A 21,589-nucleotide genomic window follows, 5' to 3' on the forward strand; every position below is an offset into this window, starting at 1 on the left:
CAGCCTAGAATAAAGAGTGAAGACTAGGATGAGGCTCCAATGAGAAGGTATCTAATTGCTAGGAAGACCTGAGACCAACTAAAGTCAGAAAAAGTCTGATGATTTCCTGGATTTTTGGTCAAGTTGTTAGCTACCAGAGAAAACCTGGGACAAGGCACTAGGGAGCAGAGAAACCAGATGGAGTGAAAGGAAGTGAGATGGGAGTATCAGAGCGCAGCAAGGCAGGACTGGCTGGGCAAAAGGCACAAGACTGAGCTGAAGCAGAGGAATCATGGACAGTGAACACAGACAAAGCCTGGCCAGAGAGGAAATAAATCTGTGTGACTACAACTGCAGTGCTGCCAGGAAGAGGGACTAAGACAATACAGTAGGTGCATTATAAAAACAAGAAAAAGACTCTTTTGGGAAATGGACAGAGTAGTAGTTCAGTAACTAAAATTTTCATTCAGAACTCAAGGTTGCCTGATGTCTGGTCTTCCTTCACTGACAGCAAATATTTGTCAGTTTCACAAAGCAGCTCTTCCCTTCCTGAGCCAGATACCACTGTTAGCAGGAGAAAGGGACCTATTTTGATGTCTATTCCTTTGTACCTAATAAAGGCAGAAATTGTTGGCACTTCTCTGTTGATATGGGAGAAGAGTTCAGACAAAGTCACAGCCTATTTGAAACAAGATTACTCTCAACTAGCTAATCCTCCCTTAGAAAAGCAAAGTATTTTAATGAAACAGTTTTTCAAAATTCAAAATCTGGAGGCAAGGGTGGAGTTTTTATGGTTTTAAAGACAACATGGCAGTATTTCATGACAGTATTTCATTTACTTGAGTGACAGACACTCAAGTAAAATTTGGGGCTTCTATAGTTACTATACACTTGTGATCAGTACATTTTAAAAGCAGAAAGCTCTAGGAATTGAAATAGTTAAATTAAAATATAGGGCTCAAACAAAATTATGTAATAGCTATTGAATTGCTTTCCTAGTGAACTCTACAAAAACCTGTCTAAAAATAAATATATAATTTACAAAACCAAAAACACAGAATGAAAAAAGATTTGTGGGCACAGAATATGAGAGAGAAGTCATCATTACCCTTGAAAAGCCACGTACAGATTTTGTGTAACTGTCATATTTCTGAAGTGTCACCTTAATGACCTCTGAAGCAATGGTTGTGCACAGTCTTCAAACAAGCTTAACTTTTCAAGCTAAACAAGCCTAGGGTTTTTATTTAGATAAGAACCTAACTTCTTTGTATATACGCATACTACAAGTAAAATGGCATGTGTTTATTTGAACTGTATACTCAAAACATCTAGCTCAGTGTTGCTCAGGCCCTGGATTTTGTTCTTTCAGGTGTTGTTCACTATATTCTTTCTGCACTGAAGGGAGTAGCATTCCCATGGGAAAATGTAGCTAAATGAATGCAAGTAACAGTGACAAAGTGTATTTACTGAAAGTGAGGACATATTTTTATTAATGGGGAGGGGAACACTTCACTATTTAACTTATAAGGATCTGTTAAAATTTTTTCTTTGGACACAAAAAAAGGGAAAATAAATCTTTCCTACAACTCAGTAAATTACACTTCAGGTTCAAGACCCTAACTTTCAGTATTGAAACTCTAAACAGTTAGCTTGAAATTTTAACTAAACCTTTTACAATGGAGAGGAACAGACAGAGCTTGGTCTGAGTTGTTAAATAATCAAAGTGCTGATCTTTTTTCCACCTCTAGCAGTTGTGAAAACCCTGGCCTCACAGGGTGCCTCTGAATTAGAAGCAGAGGGAAAGATTGGCTGCTAGGGCCACAACAAGAAGCCTAGCCAAGCCATCTCTTCCACTAAGAAACAAGTGATTCCATCTGTAAATGGTATTAGCAAAAGTTGCTACCACATATAGCAAATACCAAAATATAAATGCACAGACTTACTAGAGCAGTAACTAATTTGTATATAAAACATTAAATGAAGTATTAATCAAAATAGTTTTAAGAAACTGTGACTAACAGATGAACAGTCTCTACAAAAAAGTGCTAATGACATTGAGGAAGGTCAAAAGGTCAAAAGGAAACTTTTGTCAGAAGGGACTACACTAAAAAATATATTTTTAATGTGACCCAACACCCTACGATAGTGATGTCCTCCAATTTCCATCAACAGATGGCAGATTATGAGTTCTAACTGGATGGGAACCAATGTTACATAAAAAGGCTGCAGTAGTTGAGGTTAGTACTTGTACGCAGTTCTAGAGCCTATTTATTAGTTACAGCTGTCTCTTTTTTTTAACAATTTGTTTTGTCCTTTCTTTTAACCTTCTAATAGGGTTCATTATGTATAGGTGAAGTTTTCCATCCCTGAAGTTGCATCCATCACAAAACACATATGCAGGAGCAGTTGCCATATATTGCATAAAGTTACTACAGTGGAGCTGGAACTGTGAGAATTCAAAGAATGTACAAGTAGAAAGGAATGGTGGTGTGACTGCAGAGAGAAACAATCACTGCTGAAGAACCCAGCCAAAATCCAGCACACTGTGTTGGTAGAGCGAATCTTCTACTGTTTCAGAGGAGCTTCCTTACTGAGACTTTACTAGAGGGACTATAAATCAAGTGATTTTGAGCAGAAATCATTAGTATTTGGGTGGGATGGCTTCTGGAATGCATGCAAACACTCAGTGCAAGACAAACATCAGCAAATTTGGCTTTCTAGCTCTAGGACTGTAAACGTGTTCTTTACATGTTTAAATGCCCATTAGCACACTTCAGTACTTAGCTTGCAGAACCAACACCTACAGATTTCCTCTGCCCAATTTGTTTCAGACATCTGTATGTAAGTCACACTTCCTGACCTATATGCCAGAAGTAACATTTCGAAGGTCAGCTTAGAGAACAAGAAGAATTAGAAGAACTGTCTAGGAGTTATATGAGGAAATTCTATAGACAGCTGAGATATGAATGTTGCAACAAACATTGCAGGATGATCACAGAACAGGGCCTGGTGCTCTGGACAGATGCATAACCATGTTTTTCTTGCAGGATGAGCAGATAAGGTTCCCCTCTGATAAGCAAAAACATGCCTTGCCAGAGCAATTTAGATGTAACATTTTCATGAATTACTTAGAGAACTTTAAAAGTGTGTATAACAGAAGTTATGACCCAGAGAGAGACTGTCTATCCTAATGAGATTGGGGAAATGGCACAAGTGCATCATCACTGTAAGCCTCCCTTGCCCCCCTTTCAAGAAGGGAGCAAGCCACTGATCCCTGATAAAAACAGTGTGTGACATGCAGGTGAAAACACAAGTGTAAACTAAATACACAGATGCTGTGATAATTCAGTAAAAGGAGACAGAAAGCACACACCAGACATGGAATATGATTTGGTGTCAAATGCTCACTCAGGCACAGGCACACATGAACTGGCTGGAAGGTGTGCAGACTCCAGATGACAAACCTGTCCTAGCCATCACCAACTGAGCTTAGAGTGTTTGCCTGAATGTGACCAGCACCTCCAGGCAGCTGGCACAGCAGCTTTGTGGATTGCAATGCCAACCACATACCCTCACCACCAACAGCAATTACACTCAATACATGTTCCCCCTCCACTCCAGAGACCTTGAAGGACAAGAACTCATCTAGCTGTCCTTGTTCTTTCATGATAGGAGGGGGAAGGGCAGCTTCACTCAATATTTAAATCTTGCAGAGGCTATTCAGTATTCTGTAGTGTTTATGCTGTATAAAGTGTTTGATTAAAATAAAGCATACTTACTAGTTTAAAAATAAATTACCTTATACAAAGCTATAGTAATACAAAGTTACCATTTTGCACAAAATATGAAAATTGCTTGCAGAAATGTGGCCTCAACCATTGTAAATAATTTACAGCACACAGAGTATGGTAAAAGCTGACAGGAATGACTGTGCATATCACATTAAAAACTACAAATCTTTAATAGCGTGTAAATTACATTATTTACTAACAAGAACAAGGTGAGGATGAGGTGGATGAGGAAAAAGAAAGGCTAATACCTGTTGTCTTCGCTTCTTCTCTTCAAGAGCAGCTTTTGCTTCTGCTTCTTTTATCTGTCCAGACACACAAAGTTATAATAAATTGTTGTAAACAGCAGCTAAACCTATTTTCTTAAGAAGTCATAATTACTCCTATAGAATGGTTCTCAGCAAAAGCCTGCGAACTTTCCATCATGTGAGCTCCACCATCCAAAAGCCATATGAAAAGTAGTCATGCAAGATACAATTGATAACTCTATAGAAATATTTTGCAGAGTTCAAGAAAGCAAATTAAATGCTAGAAAGTATTAAGAAAAAAATGGTGCAGAAAAAATTGTCAATACATAAAGATGCCACATACTTGAATGTTAGCAGCTGCATTCCATTTTTGTCCTACAATAATAAATAAATATGAAACCTGAACGTATACAAAGGACAACAGGATGGAGTGGCTCCCATCTGAAGAATGCATAACTAGCATTCATCAGGTGACTAACAGGACACCAAATCCTGGAGAGTACACAGATGCTAAACAGGGATCAAGCATCAATAATTATTTTTCATAATGCAAAGGCATAAAATGAATTTACCAGGAGGTTGGCTCACAATAGAGGAAAGTATTCTACTCCCACAGAGTATTTGGCTAAATCTAGAATTTCAGTACTACAGGACATTTGTAGATGCCAAAATTTTATGTCAACTGAAAAACAACCAGGCATGTTAATAGGAGATAAATCCAACAAAGGCCATTAGAAAGACACCATGTCACCCTCTTAAGTTCCCACAGGAACAGTATATGGGAGAAGTTTATATAGCTCCCTTTTTTATACCTTTTTTAGGCTTTTAGCATTGCAGTCGCTGAATCATTCCCTTAGAAAATTTAGATGTAAAAATCTATTAATAACTTGAAATGAAAAAAATCTTGATCCTAGTAGCTGGATGATTTGCACACTAACAATGAAAACAGTTTACTGAATACTGTTTGCACAGGTAGAATTGATTACAAATAATTTCCAATTCAAGAGCTTTTGATGACTAAGGAGAAAGCACACTAACTCATGCTTTAGCACGCTGTAGATGAAACAGCAGGGACTAGGGGCAGGGCCAAAAGCACAGTCCTATTTGCAGGTTTTCTGACTAATTTTTAAATTACTAAACCTTGTATCAAATAAAAGCACTATTGAGAATTTCATTAATCTAGATACAATGGCAGAGTCTCTTTAGAAATGTGTGTAAAGGACCTTTTCAGCCGTGCACATCTGAAATCTGAAAATATGGTGTGCAAAAAACTACACAATGAGCCCCCTCGTTTTCCACTGCCATCTAATGGCAAAACTTCAGCTACAAAAGAAAAAGTGACCTTCAAATCTGGAAAAGAGCAACAGAAAAGCTTCTTTTTACTCTGGTGTGGTCATATTTGTATAAGATACACAGGTAGAATGTACACAGATAAAGGGAACCTTAACTATTATAATCACAGCATGGAAAAACATTTCTAGGACTATTTCTTTAATAAAATGTACAGTAAAAGACACATTCAATTCCTAGGCATTTAGTGAGTAAGAAATGCTTACTCAATAGGTGCCAGACATGAAAAGTTTCATTAAGAATTAATGCACTTCAGTTTTAGAAATTAATGGGTGCTTTGCAAATGTGCAAACTAATTTCTCTTTGTAAATGTCTGCAGTTTTCAACAAGTTTTTTTCCAGTCTGGACACATTAAACAGTAATAGACATAAATAAGCCACTTTCATCAAGTGCCTATATTAGTAGGCTATTGTAGTATGTCATTTGCATAACAAGTCAACACAGGTTAGAAAAAGGTGCCTAGGAAGAATTTAAATAAAACTTTATCACTTTATATAAAGTGATAAAGTGATAAAAAACCCCAAAACAAGTAAATTCCCATCCTTCTGAGAAGAACGTACAAACAGCTAGGTTGTGCCATCCAGTATGTCTGTGGCATTGCTGACAGCAGAGACTTGTGGCCATTTGCTCACTGCCTTAGACCATTTCTCCCTGTGGATTACAACATCAGGGCACGACATTGGCAGTAGTATCTGCTCCAGGCAGACAGCACTGACACTGCAGCACTCAGACAGGCTGCTGGGTCTCAGCTCATGCACTCTTACTGTCAGCTCACCTGGCTTTAGAGAGGGACTCCATATACTATGAACTTACAATCTTCACATTCTTTCTAGAACTATTTGTTATGGTTGGTATTCCCTAAAGGCATATCCCAAGAGTTTTAGCATTCAACCTGTTTGCAAAGTTGCAGGATTTGGTCAGTGTGGTAGTTGTTAGAACTTGTCAATCAATCCTGAAAATCTGAGCAGAAGCTTACTTGACTTTACCCATTGAGTTCTTGGGTTGTACATTTATCACATCCAAAACCTACCTGATAAAATCCAAGCAATTTATGCATCCACATTTTTGTGTATGTTTTTATTAAAGGTTTGTAACAGCAAGGATCATATCCTCTCTCTCTGTGTGACAGCACATAGCAAATTCTTTACTTCGTAAAACAGCTGAGCTAGGGAGAAGTCACATTAACAGCAGTCTAGGTAGTATTCTGCAGTTACTGGCAAGTCTCAATTCTACCAGTATAGGACAACTAATACCACATGGCAGATTATACTCCACACTGGACAAGCTGAGCAACTGATAGCTGCAAAACCTTGATTGGAAAGACAGATCTTACAATGCTCTGTAAAGCAGTCTGACTCTAGTCTTACAGCACTAATAATGACTATTTTATCATCACTGATCATCACTTGTTCTCAGTGAAAGAGGAAAAAATCAGTTCCAATCAATTCAAAGAAAAAAAATAACATAATACTGTTTAAAAATAGTATTTGAGTCAATTAACACCATTCATAAATTCAAGACTGAAAAAATAGCTACTATTCAACAGCACATCCACTTACGCTGCATTTCTGCAGGTACTGCCTTGAAAAATAATGTGCTCTTTTTCCTACTTTTCTAGAAGCTCCGAGAAGGAATTATAGCTCCAGTGGTTACATTACCTCATGTGCTTTCCGCTTCATTTCCTTGCATAATGCATCACATTCCAGTGAAACTTGGCCTTCTTGTATCTTGCTGCACTGCACTTCCTGTTAAGTAGAATTTGTCTTTTATAATAATTTCCCTATATAAGATTTTAATTGTCAACTTCTTTATGAAAATAATAAAACTTTCTTATTTAGTAAAACATGAGTTTTACATATAAAGCTAATGACTGAATGTTATTTCAACCTATAATTATGTATTAAATTGTCCTTTTTTTTCTTCTTTCTAATAAGCTAAGCTGAAAGGAAGAATAAATCTACAGTCCAGTTTAATTTTCCTCCTCTTTACTCATCTGTTTGCCTTAGAGAAGTAAGATAACCTTCTGAACCTTTGCATTTAGAGTGTCAGTAATTTCATATATATGACCTTTACTGGCTTACACTATAGGACATAGTCTGGTCATGGGGGGAAATTCAGTAATTCTCAATCATACTTTCTCCCTTTTTCCTAGTACTGAAGAAATTAAAAAAAAACCCAAACAACAAAGTGGTTATCTGTAAGCAGAGGCTGCTCAGTTTTAAGCACTTATTCTATATATGTCATCTTTTCTCTTGCTGAGCATCCCACCTGCAAGACTTCTTGGATGCACAAGACAAATTTTGGAGAAGCTGAGGACTCTGGGGAACTGCTGGAAGGTTCAGAAGTTAACTGGGTCCAGAAAGGTAATTTGAACATTTTTTAATTAAGACAGATTATGGGTTTTTTTTCATTAAGACATCATCATTTGTCAAAACTTCATATAAATTTCTGTTGTTCCCCTCATAATAGTGTATAGCTATAGTAAACTTGTTATATTACTTTGTCCATATCTGTGTTAGAAGCTAAGGATGCTGATGCCCATACTTGCTTCTAGGTTTGCAGGAACCTTAATTAATTATATTAGTTCAGGTTTCACAACATCTGTGCTAATTCCAACTTCTTTACATTTTCCCAATATTGTCATAAAAATGTAATTTTTATTCTCAAATCACTCCAGGTCATCTGAGTATTTTTCTCACAAAAATTTAAGTGTGAATGAAGTTAAAGCTATTGTAAGTCAGGCAGCTAACATATTTTAGAACTAACAAGATTTTATATTCTCCAGTGAATCTGCAGATATAGTAGCCCAGATCTTCAGCCGATGTGAATCGTTACAGTCCTACTGTAGTAACAGGCCCTATTCCAATCTGCAGCATCCACATAATCCATCCATACAAGCTCAGGAACATGCAAAGAATATACATCCTTCAAAAACTGCATCTTGTAAATTTACCTTTTTCAGTCTCTTACAGAGACATCGGAGTTTGACCTTCTGGCTGCAGTTAAGAGGACAGCTACCTGAATGGCAAATCTCTTTACACCGGTGACCACAGGGCAGCTGTAAGGAACAAAACACAAATTAAACTCCCACATCAATAAAGCATTGTAAAATTACCAAGAACATATGGAATTGGTTTTATTTCAGACACAGAATTTTAACAGAAAACTCATTCAGGTAATCAGTCTTTTAACTTGTGAAATAATTGATTTTTCTTTTCTTTTTTTTTGTGGGGGAAAATGTTTGCTTATTATATACTGGTTTTCAGTTCCTGTAGTATGATTTCTCTTTTATTGGCACAGCTTCATTGGAAGACAATTTCTCCTTTCACATGTTTCAAGAACAGTCATTTCCACAGTAATGTATACAACAATCACCCTAGCCATCTCTATGCTGGGGGAATACAAATGGATAAGGTAAAAAAACCCTGAAAACTGAAATTGCGTGTACTGTAGCTATGTGTAGATTAGACAGAGTAATAAAGGAAGAGGAAAAAATCAGAAGCAAAAATACCGCAAAAGAAATCTTCTATTCAAACATTATCTGAACTATGCAAAAGTCAAATAAAGGTCACCAAAATTCTTATCATGGCAAAAATAATTCACAAAATCCTAATTTTATGCATTTGGCAGGTCATCCTATTTCTGCCATCTGAAAGATAAAGACTTTTTTTACTGCCAGTGCAATTTTTAACTTACAAAGAAAAAATTATCGTTCATTTACTGTGTAAGAATTGAGTTACTAATTTAAGTAGGCTGATTGATAAGAACGTAGCAGTGCTCCCAGCATTGCATTAGATAAAATATGTCAGGAAAGTAAACAGATTTTTTTCATTGTTAAGAACTTGACTAAAAATATCCCTTGCTCATAAGAAGTCTTCACAGTAACAATTTTTCATTTTCAATTACATAACCTAATACTGTTAATAACCAAAGATAGAATCTAACAGAAGACATCTAAGCAACTTACTTATAGAGAGCTTTAAAGCCCCCAACTACTTAAAATAGCATTAGACAATGTTCTTTATCAGAAGTGAAATTTCACCTCTTCACTGTCATCAAGGGATTAATGCAAATTGGAAAATGCCCTAAGACATACAATTTTAAGATCAGTTTTTCCCATTTATTAAAAATTCAAAATCTATACATACTACATCACTTTATCCACAAGAATGAAAACAGTAAGTATCAAACCCAGGTGGGTACAACTTTGATTAGTAAATCTGGGTTCTCAGAAGTCCATTGGAATGGGCACAACATCTGAGCCAGTATCATGAAACACACACCTAAACAGAACATGAATCTTTCAGACTAAAATTATGGAACACATACACACGTCTTCATGTCCATGACAGTCACAAGCCATTAGAGATACTTTGTGCTTTTGGCTCAGTTTCCTAGTTACTGTTTCAGCACATTTCATACAGGACTAGAAGGAACCTTTAAGTCACCATGCTCTGTTCTGAAAACCAGTCCTCCTACAGGCAGGTACCTCATATATCCTTCCAGGACTGGATGAACACTTACCTTGGAAACAGTCCCCCATTCTGAGCCTATTCTACAATTTCACTAAGGAGGGTGCTCCATGAGGTCACTACAAGATGTAAGAGCTTTTTTTTTTGAGTCTCCTAGGTTTGTTCTAGCTAATCTAAGCTGCAGTTCTTATCCCCATATTGAAGTACTTCTGTCTTTTCTTAAAAGGCTCTTTATTATCACAGTATTGCCTTAATTGAATTTCAACTATGTTCAATCAATGTTTCTTGAATACACAGCCAGAACTGCATGTAATATTTCAAGTGACATCTCAGCAAGAAGGACTTTGTACAATGTCTTAATTGCACCTCATTCTTAGTAGAGCATGTTCCCCAAAACATCTTCAGCTCTCACTGCATTTCTCTCCAGCTAATCATGCTGTAAAAATAAGAGTATCTGCTGTTTCCTGGGAGCTTACTATAAGCTTCATATGTATGGTCTTATTGTTTTGGGGTGCTTTTCTGTATTTAATAACATGACCCCAATACATGTGTTCTACAGATGCACTTCCTCAATTCTTGTACACTGACAACACCCCACAACTTTTCATCAGAAAATGACAATGTTTTTACTGCCAAGGTCATTACTGAAAACAATGCAAAGTTAAGTGTCAGTTCAGTCCTTGGAAAATCTTCCTTATTGTTAATATCTCTTGCTCCATCTTTTTCTTTAGTTTTGATGTTGTTTTGGGGGAGGAATCTGGGTGGTTTTTTCAAAAGATAATCAAATACAGTTGTTTCTTTTAGTTGTTTCTTCATGCTGGTATTAACCCTCTCCTGTATCTGAACTAGAAATTCACTAAGTAGCATTGACTCACTCACTCAGCTGAAGCCATATGCAGCGGATCTCACCTATTCATTTTATCTGGAGGGAGAAATATAGAAATTGGTCACCTTATCAAAGAAGGAATCTAGGATTTTTAGTTACAACTGATCATCAGCAAATATTTTTCCCTGAAATCAAAAACTTATTTTGCCTCATTTTGAAAATATGAGGGGATAACCTTGTGTAAGCCTTGTATGCTACCAAGGCAAGACTACCACTCAGAACATGGAGTCTAATGGCCGAGTCTCCTCACAACTGACCACACTCTCTGCAAAACCAATTTGCTACTGCATGAACACTGTCTCCTGGCTCCCTACACAAGAGCATCAGGCACAATAACTCCATCGAGTCTCACCTGCCAGTCACTCATGCTGGCTAGAACAAGCCATGGCTAGAACTATTACCTCCAGCTTACTTTTCCATAATAATTAGACACATATTCATTAATAGTGTCAAAGCCCAAACAGTCATGTCCTAACCGGCATGTCAGAGCTGCAAATTCAAGACAGTAACCCTCACCTCATCCTCTAAGTGCTACTGCAATAAAATTCTTAGACACCATTAGACCAAAATATTTATAGCACAGGAGTATGTTTAATCCAATACTGAAAAGCAAATGCACACACTTAAGTTCCCCTGCCAGCTTTTTTCTTGTCCTATATCTCTGTGTGGGGAACTTTCTTCTTACTCCCTCCACTGTAAAAACAACACTAAAAAAAATATGAAGAGAAGCTGTGGAATGAATGGCAAAACAACATTTCCCCATGACTGCAGAAAACAAAAGCAATCATTCTGCTGCTTCTGCTGGATAGAAAAATGTAATGGGAAAGGATTTTTTTTTTGCTTGTTTTTAAATGTCAGTGCTGAACTACTTGGTGGTCAAAGTGTGTGCCCCTTTTGGGGAGGAGCACTGTACAAAATCTCTTGTCAATAGCTTCAGGAGTAAACCCCAATTGGGACAGGCTTTATGTTTGATATGGCAAGGCCATTAAAAGAAGGGATTTAATCCACAGCTCTGAAAAAAAAAAAAAGCAACCAAAAATGTCCTACAAATATTTTTTCCATAGGCAGTGCATTTAAGTCTTACGATTATACCCGATGATGATAAACTCTGTCAACACTTATAGAGGTTTAAGTGAACACCAACAGAAGGCAGTAAACACAAACTGTTAATACACATCTGATAATACAGAAAATAGCCTGGTACTAAAGAAAATAGCACTTTTTTGCACCAATTCCAAAAGCTAAGTACAAAAGAGAATTTTATCACTTCCAAAGACAAAACTAATTTTTTTACAATCCACATACATTTGCAGTGTGTGTTTGCAGAATTCAGTTTTATTTCCAGAATGCTTAATTAGTTCAATGCATTAAAAACCCCAAAAAATTTATCATAATGGAGTCATGTATTTCACATCAAGACAAAAGCAGAGCGCACAGTAAAACTACAAAGTATGGCTATTTTGTCAAAAAATACTAACTACATGGAATAAAGTATTAAATACAGATTCACAAATACTAACAGGAAAACACAGACAATGAAAACTGATCAACTTAAAATTTCTATGTTAGAATTGTCTCAAAACATCTGCAAGCATGATCATAAGAATTTAATCACCCCGATTAAGAAAAAAAAAGTTACATTTCCTTTAACAGGATATCTTGTTATTACTACCAAACAAAAGAATTAACTTTTTAATTAAAATATCTCCTATATAACAGCTGTTGCAGCATTAAAGACCCTGCTTCTCCCTAAAGCAGAAAGGAAATGTCAGCTGTACTATGCAATGCTGAAAGTTATTTTTTTAGTTTTATACTGCCATAGCCAAAAGAAAAGCATGGAACTTCACAATTTTTTTAAGTTTCTGTAGCATTTTTGCAAAGGAACAGACAATATAATTGGTTTTCTTTATCCCCAAATGTACCATGGCAACTGTAAAACAAATGTGATAGCTGTCCTACCACTGTCTACTAATATTGTCTACCGCAATTTCCATTAACCAAAAACATCTCAAAATGACAACTGCAGTAAAATACTGCATTCTGTTGTACCTAAGTTGCACTATGGTAAGCTAGAAGTGATTACAGTGAGTACACTGATTTATAGGAAAAATCAGCTTCACTGAGCTCTGCAAATGACTCAATGTCAGCTCCTGACATGGAATAACAAAATTCTCAAGGAACACTAATTTGAAATTTACTTGAGGCTCCAAAACTACACAAAAAACACTCCCAAATTAGTTTTGGGTAGACATTTTAGATCTGCAATCTGTAAATGCTCCAAATTCAGTAGTCATATACATCTTATCTCTGGTCAAGTTGTTTCTAAGTTCTTGTCTCACAAGACAAAGACTTAAAAACAACAAAATGGGCTTGGCCTGTGTTTGCTGGGGAGAGGTGGTGGTGGGAATGGCAGGGTGGTGTCTGTTAAGGCTGCCCCTTCAAATTGTGTTTATCAATGATTCCTTTAAAAGAGAACTATCAGTATAAATTGTATTATGATACAGATATCTCATTTTCTCAAAGCTGCAGAGATATATTTTGTTTATAAAACAGAAACAGACAAAACATCCCTAGAACTGTTCAGTATTCAGAGAAATGGAACAGATTTTTTAGACAAAAAATAGTAAAAACCTCAGATAATACCCATGTAGTTATCAAAGTCGGATCTGAAGAAAGTAGGAAGAATTGTAACAAAGATATGAACTACCTGAAGCAAGAAGGTACTAATAGCTAATTTCTATATTTCATGAAAGACTGTAAGAGCTAGAGCCAACATCACAGGAAAGGAAGAACATGCATTTTTCCATCATCAATTACAGTAAAACAGTGCTCTGGATAGCAGAAGCTAGGAAAAAACCTTATTTTCCAAAGCATTTATAGGAGTAAGAATTTTAGAGCTGCTTCATAAAACTTCATAACGTAAATTCTGTTGCTGTACTCCTTATTTCACATCCCACCAAACTAAGTAAAAAAGACATTATCTGTGGAACAGGGCAATTCTGAACTGCAAGCTGAAGTTTGGGACCACTGCTAGGTGGATTTTAAATCCCAGACTAAGTCTGGGGAATACGTTCAGAAAAATCACAACAGTTCTATTAATCCAAGTAAAAGATGAGCTATGGGAAACAAAAGATTCTTTGAAGAGGATCTGAAGTACAGAACATATAGTTCATGATAAGAGATTGTAAGCACTCTTGAAAATACAGAGAAGGAAATAGTGGAGCAAATAAAACCAAAGTAACAGAGAAGGACATCAAAGGACAAAATTAAGAGATAAATGGACAATTAAGTAATATCTCAAAGTGTTCCCCCGCCAGGAAGTGAGCTTTCAGGCATCCAGATGAGAAAATTGTGACAGGAACATTCATGTACAGAAAAAAAATCCATCAGATAGGCATCTACAAGGGCAAAAAGCAGAAAACACAAGTATGTACAGAACACAGCCTTCCTGCTGGGGTTAACCCAATCTTGTCTGAAAAGCAGAGCATCAGACACTGTTAGGAAAGCAGGAGATATCTTGCAAATGTTTGTGTTTAATCAAAATAATTTAGAAAAAGATAAGAAAAGTCCTTTTCTAATAAAGACAAGGACTCAAATTTGAAGTTTCTGACACTGGATGATAATGAAATTCCTGCTTTCCCACTTTACACATTTTCTAACCCTCCAGTAGGAAAAGGAGTAAAGACAGAGCTGTCACTCTCAGCACAATTAATGACAACTAAGGAACAAACATAAAACAGTAAGTAATGCAAGGATTTCTGAAAGCACACAAGCAGCACACAACTGCAGCACTGGAGAGACAAGGACAAAGTTCTTCGGCCCATCCCTCACATCCAGTTGTGGCTAACACTGCTGCAAGAGAAATCCTGAAACATTTCTAAGTTGCTTCTGATGAAAATTTGGTAGCTTCTCCAACCAGCTCCTGCCCTGTTCCACAAAGTTTATTATTTAAACATAGTATTGAACGGGAATTTTCTTTACTGACGCTACTGGCTCACAGTCTAAGTATCATGTAGTAAGGATATTATTCTTCTCTTCTTCACAGCAAACCTTTAGATGCACCCAGATACAGCAGAGAAACTAACTGGCTTGTCTTCCATTTTACTTAACTACTTAACATATATTTCACTAATTCACCAGAACATTATTCTCTCGTCTCATTTATTAAGTATAAAATCCCTTAGCCTCCAAATTGCACAGATAGGGATTCTAAACCTGCACTTACATGAGACTAGCAAGCACAATTCTTACCATTTTTCCTAATCAAACAGCATCTTATCATTTATGAGATACAAACTGATGACCAGTTTTGAACCCTATAAGAGGACATACTCTTCCACATTGAACCTCATCTGTGTGTTTAAACATCCAAGTCATTCGTACCTCGGAGACAAACCTCTGTTCCTTTAATATTACCCTCCCAGTTGACAGCAATATATTAATAAATGTCCTTCAAGTACAGTTCACTAACCACCTTCACATCTATAATTTAACAGGTTCACTTAGACTAAGCTTCTCTAGTTTGCTTGGTCTATATTCACAAAATTCCACATACCCATCAACTGAAGTATTTCTTTGTTAATATGGCTTACCTCTTTTGGACACTGATTTCTGCAGGAAATAAGAAGCTCCTTTTCTTTTACATCAGCATGTGTTAGTTTTCTGTAAAAGGAAAGATGTATTTATGTTAAAAAAAACCCAAACAATTTAAAAACAACAGAAGTCAATGCAATTAGGGGTGTATTTCCAGTATATTTCACTGTAAATAAAAGCAGACTCATTTGTCGACATCCTGTATGACTAATATAAACTGCCCTGTTTTACAGACAAACCCACAAAAATTTAGAGGACTTGAGGTACTTTAAAGAAAATGAAGAAAAATATAATTGCATATGATGAATATTTTCAGAACAATCCCCAAGTTTCAACTTATATTTTGTGAAGTCTAGCTTAAAATCTATCCACGCACACAAATGATTAAAAAAGTGTACAAATTGAAAGACTAAACAGTTTTTCAATTAAAGCTAGAAATTGAAAGACACTAACTGCAAAGACAAAGACCTTTTAGACTAACTACACTCATTCTAATACTTGTATAAAATTCTTCTTTACATACTGTAAAAGAAGGACATATAGAACAAATTTTATGTAGATTACTTTATATTTGCATAATTCAAACGATTATCTGTATTATAAAAACAATTTCTGTTCATGAGACTCCATGCATTTATAGTAATTTCAGCAGTAATACCAAATAAAATACTGGCAAAACTTAAATAGAAAAAACCATTATCTTAGAAATTATAACCAAGAAAAATTTTATAAATTGCCGTAAGAGTACTTCCCATCCCCAGGCATTTCAAAATTATTTCAAGTTAATAGCATTCAAATGAAAAGCTGGTTTGTGTTCTGACACTTACAAGCATTCAATATACAGTACTGATAGTTTGCAGTGACACTTTATTTTAAGCATCTGGAGACATGATGGGCAATCCCCAGGATGACAGGGCAAAACACATCGGTGAGGACAGCCAGCTGGCCGGGGCTTGGTGCACTCCTCTTCACACTGTGAGCATTCTGGACCCGCCTAGCAAAATTAAAACAAAGTACTAAAGAAAATGCCAAGTATTTGTTTTGTGGGGTGTCATTAATGACCTGTTACATAGAAGAAGGAGTTGGGGTGTTTTTGCTATGAGAATCAAGCTATTCAGTAAGATATTTCACAAGCAAGAGTAATTATTAAAATATGTTTTTAAGAAAAAGCCAGAAATGCCAGTGTTTGTCAGTCAAAGAGAATTCTGTTTTCCCTCCTGGGCATAAAAGAACCTCCTTAATATTAGTGCTTTGGAAAGTGACCATAACCTCTGTTAATTCTCTAAGGAAAATTGTTAGAAAAATAAGTCATTACATATTCAAAACCAATTTATCCCACTCACCATGTTCTTGTAATGCTTGAATCATTACATACCACCCCTCTAATACAGGGGTGGAAGGATTGGTTTGCTTGATTTTAAGAAGTAAACTTTAAGTCATTCCATTTCCATACACATATGATATTCTGTATAATCTTCCAAAAAGGATTATTAACTTGGGAATATCCTAGGAACTGCCTAAGGTCTTGCTTCTACTCCACAGACGACACAAGTCTACCAGAGCTGTGACGTCACTCTGATTGCAGGTGATGTGATCACCGGCACAAGGTGATGAACAGCACAGTAAATAAAGCTTCATTTCTACTCATATTCTTAACAACACTTCCAGAACCCCAGTCTGCAACCAAATAGATCCAGACAGATTGACATGATTTATCAACTGAACCTACACAACACAATATTAAAGGCCCACTATCACATTCAATGTTTAGTTTCCAAGAAGTCAGCCAAAGTAAAGCAAATTTATCTAGGAATGAAGCTACAAAAAGCTTCCCCAACAGGACTTTTCCAGCACCAATGTTCCACTTTATGCTGTTCAAAATAACAGCATAAGAATTTTGAGGTTTTAATAGTTTTTTTCCCCAGTCCCCTTTCCTTCTCCTTCTATAGCTGAACAATTTTTGCTGAAGTTTAAAAAAGAAACCTTTGTACAATGATTGCTTACAAATCTTAACTCACAAATATTCAAATCTGAGAAAAACAACAGCAACTAAAACCATTTAGAAAACTGTCATATAACATTTAACAGTAGGTAAAAGTAAACAGCTGGCCTTTCTGCAATATTTTTCTAACACAACATGCAGAACAAACTGAAATTCCAGACAGAAAAATCACTACTCAGACATATAAGCCAGAAATTAAATCAGCCCTGACTACATTTAGTCTACCAAAACAAGAGAACAAAAGCTCTAAAGGTCAACACCAACTTGAGTTCATAAGAATTGAAGAAAATTGAGAAATGAGATTTACCCATGCTTTGCAGATACATAGACTCCCATTCTTCTGAGAATGTGCTGCTTCATTCAAAATGGAGCCAGGAATAGTCCTGACTCATTCACATTTTAATTGGCTTAACTGAAGCAGCAGGCAGGCAGCCTCTTATAGTCAGAACTGGGGATGCTTAACTGTCACTCTCACTATTTACTGATGTCACTCCATTGCTGCAAGTCACTGCTCCACCAGTTGCACTAACAGCCCATACTCCTCAGACAAAATTTCCACAATCATAAATTAATGTGTTACAATATACAGTTATTAAATGACAACACCACCACGTCCAGGACACGAATTCATAGACATATTATGCTATTTAAGTGTAAGCTAGTTAAAACATAACATTCCTGCTTTACATCCAACTAACTGCTTCTGTGTTTTCTAAATGCCCAGACTGCCCATGTTGCAACTTTTTCTGAAGTAATGCTTAAAAAAACCTTGAGAAGTTGTTTTCCTCCAAATCATGACTCTCCCAAACCATACAACACATATATGTGGCTCTAACTGCTCATAACTTGAACAATTTTAATTTTACACTTTTGTTTCACATTATCTTCAGCAGTTAACACCTGCAACTTAACTGCATAAATGACAGTTTCTAGTAAACACTGATAAATATATCATCCCAGTACTTTGAAAAGTCTTCAGCAATTCTGCAACATTTCCAGCACTCTCCTAAATGTCTCCCAGCCTCCTCAATCCATTTAAGCTCTCCTCAGTAAATAGCTTCCCCAGCAGATTGCAGGTGCATTTGTATACGGGGATTATCAGTAGCTCCCCTTGATCTTGACAGTTACTTTTCGTAACTTCAGAAGAGACTTCTCTAGGGTGTTAAATAAAGTTCTGATGAAATCAAAGTAATGTCATTACAAGACAAAGTTATAGAATTTGCAAAAAACGCAATATTGTCTCAGGTTTATAGTCTAAGGAAATATAGATTAGCTAACTGTCACAGCATCAATGGGAACAGCACACATGCAAGTCTCCCAGTGGGATCTGGAATAGATCTTTACCTTCCAGCTGCAAATTCCTTATTTTCCAAGTAAAATTGAAGACAATTTCCATATAAAATACATAAAATACACAAAAACAAAAGCAAAAATGAAATTACCCTACCTTCTTTCCATCTGCACCACTGTTGGATTTAGTAACACAATGGCATTCTTTCATACAGGTATGATTCTGACAATCAAGAAGCCGCCCACAAAATCTCTTACATGAGTAGGGATTTGCAGAGTGACATGGTAATGGACTAACCTAAAAGTTAAAAATAAATAAATACAGATATGCAGGTGGGATATATATACAAACATTGCACATATGTAGCCTGTGAGATATTTACATACAAAGAGACACGGAATTATTACAGATAAGCTTTGGTTCTCCTTTGAAAAAGAAAAAACACGAGAGAAATTGTATTTGATTTTTTAAGTATCATTTGGGTTCCTATCCACATAACAATGTATCCACACAAATTTGTTTTACACCGACTATAACACGAAAACAGCACACTTCATTAAACAACCTAACTTTTGCTGCATAGTTTCCCTTTCTTTTTGAAAGATTATTTTACACTCAAATCTTTTAGCACCATTTGCTCCATCTTTCTCAATTACACTCATGTCTTCCATTAAAGGTTTCTAGGGTGCTTTACTATTATTGCAAAAGACAGTAACAGTTTGCTTTCACAGGGCTAATTGTGTAATGGTCACCACAAATCAAAACTATTTTACAGTCTGAAAAACAGAAAACTTCCAAGCCAGAAATTCTAAAAAGCAAATACTGACTACAACAAATATAACTCCCAGGAAAAGTAAGGAGAAGCAGAAATAGCTCCATAACAGGACTAAGATTTTAATGTCATGTCACATTTGTACTTTCGAATTTGAGGTCAACACTCCAGTTAACAGAACTCTGCAGAAACCTTCAGAGCATCTACTTAAAAGCCATTACTCTTCATTGGTACTGAAACCAGTGTAAATTCCCAGGTAGGTTGTTACTTGCCTAAAGTTGAATAGTACAAGTCCCTCCATACAAAAGTATTAGAGGAAACTCACTTAGCATTTTCCAACCATTATATAATACTCATACCAAAAAAATTAATTTTCTGTGATGCTGTCAAAAAATTTGATTTTTTTTCTTAATTTCATGTCATTTCTCAGAGAAAAACAAACTATTTGTGATGTTATTACACAAGAGGCTAATGTGACATAACTCACTTTGACTAGACCAAGGGTGTGATTTTATGTTGCAACTGTGGTTGACTGAACTGCTTTGCAGGGTACTCATTCCTTTTCTCTCTTCAAACTCTAAAGCCCTCACAGCACTCTCCTACCACTGAACAAGTCCTACCACACATCTCTCTTTACAGAAAGATGATTCAAATAATCAAAATGGAAGAAAAGGAATCAATAGAAAAACGTTTCTTGTCTTTTGCCAGTGGCCTGGCCATACAACCAGGTGAACACAGGAACTGAAAAGAAAGAAGAGAGATGACCCCACAGGGCAGAATGAGGGACAGCCTCCCTTCAGCACTGTCCATGTTATCTCCCTCAATCACACAAAGTATAATTTAAACCCACTTGCCTATATAAATTTTTCTGGGCGACACCCAAAAAATACTACTCCACTACATCACTTCAAAATCCAGTTCATTCACAAGACTTCTGAACTCCCCTGATCATCCTGACTCACCAAGACTGAAGAGAAGTCTGCATGGCAAGCTGAACATCAAGCATGGCATACACAGGAGAAAACCTTGAGGCCATCACATCCAACCACTTTCACACCCTGTGTCAGAGCTGAAGCCAATGCTGGCTAAAAGCACTAATACAACAACCACACCTGGTTCCTACTGCCCCTTGCAAACATCCTACTCTGTCTCTGATGGATGCTTCTGGTGACCAAAGGAGGAAAAGCCAGGAAGCAGTGGGTCTGAAGCAGAGAATAGTACCCTACCCAGAACACACTTAGCAGTCACCAAAGCTTTTGATGTTCCTAATATCCCATCCTATCTCCCTCCCCAGAGCACAACATCCTTTCAGTAGCAATGTAAGTAGCCAAAGGATGTTAAAGAGAAAAGAAGGAAAAAAAGATGTATTATTCATTACATTCCACCCACTTCTCTACCTTTTCTTGCTTGCCCATTGCCACTCAGTTTTTTATGACTATGCTTCTGCTGTGGCTCAGACAGTGACAGCAGATCAGGGCAACAACAGCAATTAGCTCCAGCTGTTCCATAATGCTGGTGAGACTTTTTTTTACCAAGAGTTAGTCTTCCACCAGATACAACCCCTAGCTCCAGTTACAGCCAAGCACTTAGGCAGAATTGGAACATCCCTCCCAGGAGCACTGCTCAAGTACACAGATGAGGGGCACTGTTAAAAAAAGGCAGACTGGTGAAGCACACAAGTCAGCCAGGCAACAATGGTAGCTTTCAGAGGTCTAACTAGAGGGAACATTCCAGCCCTCTGGCTGCATCCAGCAGAGCTTCAGCTTGAGCTCAGTAAGATACAACAACCTCCTGGAATCAACAGACACTGTAGCCAAAAATTGAAAATTTTCAATTAATTTAAGCCTACATTGTTGGACACTACATTATTTTTTTTCTCCATTTCTCTGCTGTGGATCTAAGTAGTAAGTCCAGCTGAGAAAGTAAAGTTTTACTTCCTACAGCTGGAATGAGTTAAATGAGGGCCGGAATTCTTAATACAAAGAAAACATCAAAGTAGCCACAAACTCCAGGAGGCTGATGAGCTGAAGAATGAAGAAGGCAGATGAGAACCATAAGTATTTTATGAAAGTTGAATAGGAAAAAAAAAAAAAAAAAGAAGGCAACATTTTCAGACTACAGGTCTTCTACAGGACAAGGAAAGGAAGGAAAGGAAAAAAACACATGACAACTTTCAAAAGCTTTCCAGGAAATCTCCGAAATGCATAA

General features: G+C 36.6%; 1 protein-coding gene across 2 annotated transcripts in view; it reads right to left on the bottom strand.

The window, feature by feature from the left end:
• Window positions 1-21,589, bottom strand: part of NFXL1 (nuclear transcription factor, X-box binding like 1) — a 65,681-nt gene that overhangs the window by 24,679 nt on the left and 19,413 nt on the right. For both annotated transcript variants that reach the window (XM_030947029.1, XM_030947028.1), the window contains exons 16-21: window positions 18,766-18,906; window positions 16,144-16,310; window positions 15,316-15,385; window positions 8,319-8,423; window positions 7,024-7,110; window positions 4,019-4,072 (exon numbers count right to left, since the gene is read on the bottom strand). In XM_030947029.1, coding sequence (XP_030802889.1) covers window positions 4,019-4,072; window positions 7,024-7,110; window positions 8,319-8,423; window positions 15,316-15,385; window positions 16,144-16,310; window positions 18,766-18,906 — 624 coding nt within the window. The remainder of the gene's footprint in view (window positions 1-4,018; window positions 4,073-7,023; window positions 7,111-8,318; window positions 8,424-15,315; window positions 15,386-16,143; window positions 16,311-18,765; window positions 18,907-21,589) is intronic.

This window comes from Camarhynchus parvulus, chromosome 4, assembly GCF_901933205.1.
Source record: "Camarhynchus parvulus chromosome 4, STF_HiC, whole genome shotgun sequence".
Classification (NCBI taxonomy): domain Eukaryota; kingdom Metazoa; phylum Chordata; class Aves; order Passeriformes; family Thraupidae; genus Camarhynchus; species Camarhynchus parvulus.